Source organism: Gymnoscopelus braueri (genome assembly GCF_963280865.1).
Source record: "Gymnoscopelus braueri genome assembly, chromosome: 12".
Classification (NCBI taxonomy): Eukaryota; Metazoa; Chordata; class Actinopteri; order Myctophiformes; family Myctophidae; genus Gymnoscopelus; species Gymnoscopelus braueri.
The window spans coordinates 43,290,864-43,300,142 of NC_137614.1; the positions used below are offsets into that span (position 1 = coordinate 43,290,864).

The 9,279-nt window shown below is 42.7% G+C and overlaps 1 protein-coding gene across 2 annotated transcripts in view; it reads left to right on the forward strand.

The window, feature by feature from the left end:
- The window catches only part of raf1a (Raf-1 proto-oncogene, serine/threonine kinase a), a gene marked incomplete at its 3' end in the record, with an annotated part of 28,076 nt that extends 19,038 nt beyond the window's left edge, over positions 1 to 9,038 (forward strand). For both annotated transcript variants that reach the window (XM_080443436.1, XM_080443437.1), the window contains 6 exons: positions 607 to 783; positions 2,042 to 2,088; positions 2,259 to 2,377; positions 3,256 to 3,384; positions 6,573 to 6,707; positions 8,901 to 9,038. In XM_080443436.1, coding sequence (XP_080299562.1) covers positions 607 to 783; positions 2,042 to 2,088; positions 2,259 to 2,377; positions 3,256 to 3,384; positions 6,573 to 6,707; positions 8,901 to 9,038 — 745 coding nt within the window. The remainder of the gene's footprint in view (positions 1 to 606; positions 784 to 2,041; positions 2,089 to 2,258; positions 2,378 to 3,255; positions 3,385 to 6,572; positions 6,708 to 8,900) is intronic.
- Between the last annotated feature and the right edge of the window lie 241 nt (positions 9,039 to 9,279).

The window sequence follows — 9,279 nt, forward strand, 5'->3', positions numbered from 1 at the left end:
ACGACACGGATGCAATTTGTCCCCAGAATCTGAAGTTTTTATTGGTCGAAATAGTTAAAGGTAGGGTAAGTGATTTTCTTTGGCTAAAATAAGTGTTAAATAACTCTATATTCTGATAGTACTCGTTGCTATAGAGTGTTTGTTCAGGAACAGAGTCTCACAAGTGAAATTGGAAGTGATGACACAAATAAATGAGCAGACAAAATTGGAACTGGATCATTATCAAAAATTAAGCTGATAAATGAGTACTCTCTCCTGATTGGCTGAAACTTTGTCACCTACCTGAAAATGTATTTTCTGTTTATTAAAGAGCTGGAAAGACGGGGTGACCCGTGTGACTGAACAAACGCACTATAGCAAGGATTTCATATCATAGGATCAGAATATAGTGCTTTAACCTTTTAACATAAAGCTTTTTGTTTTAACCAAAAAATATCACTTACCCTACGAGGCCTACCTTGGTTGAAATAGCCAAACTTAATCTGTCTATCTTAACAGTTACGAAACCCCGGATGAATTCTGTCTGTAGAGATCTTCTCGAAACTGTTATCTCATCTTTTTTATTCTGGTAATTTCCTCTTCCGCGCCGCGCTCCTCTGACCACAGGAAAACACGACACGTCAACATCCTGTTGTTCATGGGTTACATGACGAAGGACAACCTGGCCATTGTGACGCAGTGGTGCGAGGGCAGCAGCCTGTACAAGCATCTCCACGTCCAGGAGACCAACTACCAGATGTTTCAGCTCATAGACATCGCCAGGCAGTGTGCTCAGGGCATGGAGTAAGGTTTACCAAAGAATAGCATTCTCATGGATTTAAAGTTCTCAGTACCCCCCACGACTGATTTCAGTTCCATAGAGAGGGGGGTCCTTGGCGGGGTACCAGTTGGTCCCCAGCTGAATAAGTTGATGTGTAGCGTCTAGGGCTTTCACCAACTAGTCGACTAGTCGACTAGTATAACCACTAGTCGACTCTGTTGGTACTAGTCGAATAGTTGAGAAAGAATTTTTTTTTTTTTTTTTTTTTTTTTTTTTTTAATGCCATAGTAATGGCCCGTCTTTCTATTATTATTATCCTCCTGACTTTATTTTTTATCAAAAGGGGGTCAAAAGTATGCCCAATAAAAGCCTATTATTGGGCAATGGGGATCCTTGGAGACGGTGCTGTGGTGCTGTGCCAGAAGCGCTTCCCTTAAAACGCCATAAAAATAAGGGCAGGAGGATAATAATAGTAATATAGTAGTAGGTTGGCATTAAAACAATGCCCCCCCTAAAAAAAATTTTTTTTCGACTAGTCGACTACTAATTGGTCAAAACAGTCGACTCACACAAATCATTAGTTGTGAATGCCCTAGCGTCACAATCATTTTAACCACTTTAACCAGTGTTGTATACTTTGGCTATTCAAAAATAGCAGATATACAAGCTCATAGCGCGGCACCGAGTGCCACGCTATGAGCTTGTAGATCTGCTATTTTTGAAAATTTGCGCAAATCTTTAATATATATATATATTTTTTACCAACATTTGTAACTCAAATCTTTGCTTCTGGGGCAAAGTATTTTGAGATGGGGGTCCACAGCCAAATGCATATCATTTTGGGGGTCCTTGACATGAAAACGTTTTAGAACCACTGCCATAGAGAAGCTAGAATGTCTTCTATGAAAGCATGTTGCACAGTGACATATTTGTAGTCGTCTTTTTAAAGATTTTAGCATTAAGTGGTCAAACTAGCAATAGGTTTAGAAGAATTTTCCATAAAACCCTAATGGTCTGGGATATTTCATGAAAGGCAAGGGTTAAAGCCTCAATCTGTGATTACATAGTGCCAACCTAGTTGGCACTATGTTGAACAGCAGGGACATTACTAAAACGTCACAATTTAACATTGTGTTAATTGGAAATAACACGAGTCGCAGTCCTGTCCCACTGTCTCACAAATAAAAAATCAGTCTAGCTTTTATTTTGCTTTAATCCATGCATTCTGATTACAATGTATTGATTTGCAGAATGCCATTATAACCTTTGTCTCTCTTTCAGCTACTTGCACGCCAAGAACATCATTCATCGCGACATGAAATCCAACAGTATCCTTTCTTCCTCGTGTGTGTGTGTGTGTGTGTGTGTGTGTGTGTGTGTGTGTGTGTGTGTGTGTGTGTGTGTGTGTTGCATTCATAGGTAAAATAATTTGTCACAATGTTGATCATGTAACCTTTTCTGCCGTGGACTTAGTGGCGCTTCCTTGACAGAAACGCAGACATCTTCTTGCACGAAGGGTTGACGGTGAAAATCGGGGACTTTGGTCTAGCTACGGTGAAGGCCAGATGGAGCGGCTCCCATCTGGTGGAGCAGCCGTCTGGCTCCATTCTGTGGATGGTCAGTAAGACGAGTCATTTCTGCACGATCTATTGACAACTATTTGAGACTGTGCACAGATCTTAATGCACCGGAACCTCTGATAGAATCTATAAGTACTAGAGATTTGCGGTTTCGAGTTGCCGCGGATAACTGCATTTTGGGTGGATTTGGGTCAATCAAATATAATTATTGATTAATATTGGATAAACCGCGGGTGAAATAATGGGGGAAATAGAGCTATAATAGGCCTATATTTATATATTTATTTATAGCTTTTAAAAGCACGAAATCTCGGCGTGCATGCGTTTGTAGTATTTTAATATCACGTCCTTTTCCATTGGGCACACATTAGCCGTAGCATAGCAGATCTACAAGCTCACAACGCGTCGCTATGCGACGCGTTGTGAGCTTGTAGATCGGCTATTTTCAAATGGCCTATGTATAGGGCGAAAGTGGTTAATGTATGTTTATATAATATAATTTATATCTGCAAAGTAACTAGTAACTAAAGTTTTCAAATAATTGTAGTGGATTAAAAGTACAATATTTGCCTCTGAGATGTAGTGGAGTAGACGTAAAAGTAAAAGTACTGAAAACTGGAAATACTCCAGTAAAGTAACAGTACCTCAAAATTGTACTTAAGTACAGTACTTGAGTACATGTACTTAGTTACATTACACCACTGGGTACGGGTCTATAAATAGGATGATATAATTAATGCGGTGGGATGACGGATTGGATAATGAACGTGTACACGCGGATTAGGGTGGCGAAAAAGCCTGTCCGCGCATCTCTAATAAGTACTCACACACTATAATCTAGCTGGAAAACTGCATAGGATTTAAGACGGTTGAGGTTTAAAATGTGTTTTTTCCCCCCCCCTCTCATGTCCAAAGGCTCCTGAGGTTATCCGGATGGACAACAACCCGTACAGCTTCCAGTCTGACGTGTATTCCTACGGCATCGTTCTGTATGAGCTGATGACGGGGGAGCTGCCATACTCTCACATAGCAAACAGAGATCAGGTGAGGTTAACCCCATACCGTGGCTTAAAATGGCGTTGCAGTCCGGAAGAAATATCTCCATAATCCATATTATCCGTACAATTAATGCCCTACTTCATCGTACAAGAGTGTCGCACTGAAGTAGCGAAAAGAACCCGATCTACAAGCTCAGAAAGGTATCACATTGCGACACTCTATGAGCTTGCAGATCTGCTGTTTTCACAGTTTTTGACCATTTTTGAAAGTGAAAGTCTGTCTATGGGTTTTATAAATAGAGCTTGGGGGGAAAAAAAGAGTCAATGTTCCATGGATCCAATGTAGTTATTATTTAGTCACATTTCCTGAAAACAAATGGTTTAATGATAATAGTTCAGATTTATATAGCGCTTTTCTGAGTACCCAAAGTCGCTTTACATGGAAGAAAAGGAACCAACTTTATCAAGAAAAAACTATAAAAAGAGAAACTGTGCTAGATTAAAAATGATAAAAGGCTAAGCATTGGTTGGGGGGGAGGAGGGGGGGGGGGGGGGGGGGTCATCTTAACTCTGCCTCAGCTGGGAAAGGCTATCCTGAAGAGATGGGGTTTGAAGGGAGGGAGGGGTGTCTTTAATATTATGGTTGGGGAGTGCATTCCAGAGGGAGGGGGCAGCAACAGAGAAAGCCCTGTCCCCCCCCAGGTACTGTACTTGGCCTTGGGGACTTCCAGGAGGTTTGCTTCACTGGACCTGAGGGAACGGGAGGGGACGTTTTAGACATAACAAGGTGTCCGCCCCGACAGCAACAATATGTGTCGTACCGATGCCGTCGCGTAGCTAAATTCTAACCAGCAACCTTTGTCCTCCGTCCCGTGGGCCGTTCCTGTGGCTCACCATAATGTACCCTATGTAAACACAAAGTGATTGGTCATAAAGTATAGGCCTGTGACCTTTTCAGCGCATTGTTTGATTTAAACAAGTCAAACAGAATTGGAACGGGTGACCCACTTCTTTCCAGCACGTGGACGTTGTGTACTGTTAGTGTTCAGCGTTGCCAGATTTCTCTGCGAGAGAAACAAGCAGCCAGGTCTCTGAAAACGAGCCCAAAAGAAGCAACTAGGCCACATGAGCACTTTACACCTATATACATCAGCTATTTGACAATAACCGGTCTACAAGCTGTAGCTCTGCTATTTTAACCCATTAAGACCCGAAGCTGATTCTACAAATGTCTTCTAAATCCCAACAGTTTTCTGAAATGTGTATGTTTCTATATCAGTGGTGCTCAAGCTTTTTCATGTCAAGGACCCCCAAAATGATATGTATTTGGCCGCCGACCCCCATCTCAAAATATGTTGTTCCAGGGACCCCCCAGAAGCAAAGATTGGAGTTAAAAATGTTCGCTTTAAAAGAATATATATTCAAAGATTTGCACACATTTTCAAAATGTTTCAAAAATAGCAGATCTACAAGCTCGTAGCGCGGCACTCGGTGCCGTGCTATGAGCTTGTAGATCTGCTATTTTTGAATAGCCTAAGTGTAAAATAATGCCTTTTTTTGCTCAAATCAAAAATGACACAAATGCGTTCCAGGTCTTAATGGGTTAAAAAATATCGTAAGGAAAAAAAGTTTTAAAAAAGTTTAATTTTAACAACTCAAATCTGGTACGTGCACAAAATGGGGGCGTGGTCCGTGGACAAATTCATATTAATTTGTGGGTCCTTCACGTCCTCCACTGGTTTTAACAATAATCAATACATTTGGAAGCGAGCCCAAATGAGCAACTACACTTTAAAAACAAGCCCCAAAAACCACAACCCGCAACTACCATTATTATTATAAGCAACTTTACTTAGAAGCTAGCCCAAGTCGTTAAGAATAAGCAGACATGGCAACACTAGTAGTGTTCCCTGCCTGCCTGGCTGGCTGGCTGGCTGTGAAGCTTTCTGCCACCCTGGAGCCACGGGACTAATTTTAGAGCCAGTAACACAACCCTGTGTGTGTTTGTGGTTCTATGTATGTCTACTCAGACCATTCTACAGTCCAGGCCAGGATCATAATCTGTCCTCTTATACAATTTATGGCCAGGGTTGCCATGTCCACTTATTATAAGCGACTTTGGGCTTGTTTGGGCTTGTTGTTCTGTTGAGTCGCTTGAAAATGTTGATGGTTGGGGTTTTTTTTTGGGCTTGCTTTGCTTCTAAAGTGCAGTTGCTTATTTTGGGCTTGCTGCCATGTTGTTTAAATCAGTGGTTCTCAAACATTCTTTTCATGTCAAGGACCCAAATTGATATGTATTTGTCGACGGACCCCCCATCTGAAAATATTTTGTGCCAGGGACCCGATGCATGTAGGTTTAATGTGGCCTAGTCGCTTGTTTTCATAGACCTGGTTGCTCATTTCTCTCGCAAAATCTGGCAACACTGTTCATGGCCGTATGCCAGACTCGCATTGAAGACATACAGTGGTGTCTTGTCTAACCCGTAGATTGTGAATATGAGTGATTCATTGCTCTGCTGGTGCTGCTCACCTGCTTGAAATGACTCGGCTGATTTGGAAGCACATAGCTTTGCTCTTATGCGTTTAGTACCGATCGCAAATACACTCAATGCCACCGCGATAGCGTGGGCGTTTCAGATGCCAGTCAGACCGCTTGATGTTCCTCTCCTCAGGTCATCTGGTGCTGATGGCCACGCCTGACCCCCCCCCATGGGCCATCGTTGAGCTTAGATAATGTGGCAGGATTTACAACGGGGCTCTTTTACACGACATGAAAATGTTTGAGAACCATTTCAGATAAATACGCCTCCTCTAACTCGGTGGTTCTCAAACTTTTTCGTGCCCGCGGACCCCCAAATTGATATGTATGTGGCCGCGGACCCCCATCTGAAAATGCGTTGTGCCAGGGACCGCCAGAAGCAAAGATTTGTGTTAAAAAATGTCCGCCTTAAAAAAAAAAAAAGATTTAAAGATTTGCACACATTTTCAAGATTTTTCAAAAATGGCAGATCTACAAGCTCATAGCGTGGCGCTATGAGCTTGTAGATCTGCTATTTTTGAGTAGCCAAAGTATAAAATAAAGGATAAAGGCGTTAAAATGATTGTGACGCTTTTAACTAATGTTGTTGGGGAACCCCCGCCCTGATATCCCTCCCAAGGACCCCTGGGGGGGTCCCCGGACCCCACTTTGAGAACCAAATGCCCTAACTACTAACTGTTCCACTTGTCTCTCAGATCATCTTCATGGTGGGCCGCTGCTTCCTCTCTCCAGACCTCAGTAAGCTCTACAAGAGTTGCCCCAAAGCCATGAAGAGACTGGTGGCCGACTGCATCAACAAGTCCAAGGAAGGGAGGCCGCTTTTCCCCCAGGTAAACCACCACGTTAACCCATTAACACATTCACTGCCAATCGCGTAGATCTACGCGAACCTATTTAAAGCCGCCACGTGCCAATCGCGTAGATCTACGCGAACCTGTGTTTTTCTTTTTTTTCTCGAAATGAACAAAAAGTGCACTTTCTGAAATTTTTGATCCACTTCCGTTTCCGGTAGCACCACCGGAAACGGAATTATTCGGGTTCCGGTTTTTTCGATCGTATCCGCTTCCTGTCTGGGATCCTGTCTAAAAGTCGATTTTCTCGGTTGTTGTTTTTCTCTTCGCTGATCACTGTTTAGCGTTCACTGCTGTATCTTCAAGATGGCGGATGGGATTTCGAAACGGTTTTGGCTGGCCGTTTCACACAGATCCCCTGTGTGTTTAGAACCAAATGAACGCGCACTTTTAACTTATTTAGCGAGGTCTGTGGCGACATGAAAAAAACAACAATAAAACGCTGGCATTGGTGAGAACATTATGATATTAACCTCTGGCATGGAATGTGTTAAGACCTGAGGCCGATTCTATAAAATGTCTTCTAAATCCTAACAGTTTTCTGAAAACAATTATGTTTCTATATCAGCGGTGCTCAAACTTTTTCATGTCAAGGACCCCCCAAAATTATATGTATTTGGCCGCGGACCCCCATCTCAAAATATATTGTTCCAGGGACCCCCAGAAGCAAAGATTTGAATAAAAAATGTTCGCTTTAAAAATATATATATATTCAAAGATTTGCACGCATTTTCATGATTTTTCAAAAAAATAGGAGATCTACAAGCTTGTAGCGCGGCACTCGGTGCCGCGCTATGAGCTTGTAGATCTGCTATTTTTGAATAGCCAAAGTGTAAAATAATGCTTTTTTTAGCTCAAATCAAAAAGTGACACGGATGCGTTCCAGGTCTTAATGGGTTAATGCTGTCTCAAGCCGAGTGGGTAGAGAGAGGCTGTCTGGCAGTGGTGGGAAAAAGTACTCGCATGTTTTTACTTAAGTAAAAGTATCAATACTGCAATGTAGAAGTACTCTTGTTATAAGTTAAAGGTCTGGAATTCCAAAATGTACTTGAGTAAAAGTACAAAAGCATTGGTATCAAAATGTACTTAAAGTGCCGAAAGTACGAAGTAGGCACTCATTGTGCAGAATATCCCATTTCACAATTTCAAAATGTATAAAAAAATATTTTTTAAGTAACTAGTAACTAAAGTTTTCATAGACTTGTAGTGGAGTTACGAGTAAAAGTACAATATTTTCCTCTTGAGATGTAGTGGGGTAGAAGTAAAAGTATTGTAAATGGTAAATATTGAAGGAAGCAAAAATACCTCCAAATGTTACATAAGTACAATACTTGAGTACATGTACTTAGTTACTTTACACCACTGCTGTCTGGTAATCACAAATTCACTGGTTTACCCCAGTGACTTTGTGACCCCCCCCCCCCCCCCCTCAGGACCGCCCAGGCTGTGAGTGTCCTCCGCGAGCAAGACACTTAACTCCTCACTGTATTAATAGCAGCCATAAATACAGCCATACATAAAAATGCATGGGGGCAAATTTCACACATGGCCATAATGTACAATGACAAATACCCCCCCCCCCCAAAAAAAACTAGTAAAAGGGGACAAAATTATCATAATGTGTTTAACACATTGAGTGCCATAAACGGTCCGGACCGTTTTTGAGAATCCATGCGTCATGTGCCATAAACGGTCCGTACGTTTTTGGCCCTTTTTTTTTATACGTGGGGCCCACGTGGGGCGCTCTAACGAAACTTTGGGATCATCCAAGGAGTCTCTGAGAAGGAGAGGCCGGATGTGGATCCATGTCAAAAATCCTTCCGGTCGGCCGCCCCAATGTTAACTCCTTGACTAAAAGCTTAATATCTCCATTTATTTTTAACCTGGTGGAAGTGAGCCGTTTTCGATCGGCGATCACTCTGCAATGGAGGATCGCGTTAGAAATATTATTGTTCCGGGCGTTAGTCGGGACCCTCCGCCGTCTCGTACGCACGCTTTGTTTACATGCACTTCCGCGTCGGGGCTTCTACAGCACGAAACGTATCAACGTAAGTGGATGGAAGATATGCAGGCACTGAACGTACCCTATTTTAATAAACCTCTGGCACACGATGTGTTAATTCTCCTTCCCCTGTCTTTGTGTGTGTGTGTTTGCACGTTGCGTCTCTCCAGATCTTGTCGTCCATCGAGCTCCTCCAGCACGCCCTCCCCAAGATCAACCGCAGTGCCTCGGAACCCTCGCTGCACAGGGCCTCGAAAGCCGAGGACATCAACGTCTTCACCCTCACCTCCAGACTGCCTGTGTTCTAAGAGCTTCGGACGGCACTACACACACACCGCCGCCTTCTGCTGCCCCCCCCCCCCCTACCCCACCTCTGCTCCTCCATCGCCAAATATCTCACTCACACACACACACACACATATGGGACGAAATGAAGCATCAAGCACAGATGTTTAAGGTGAACATTTATGAGTCCGTTATAAGACCGGGGAACGCATCCGTGTCTTAAGATTTCTTTGGCTATTCAAAAAATAGCAGATATACAAGCTC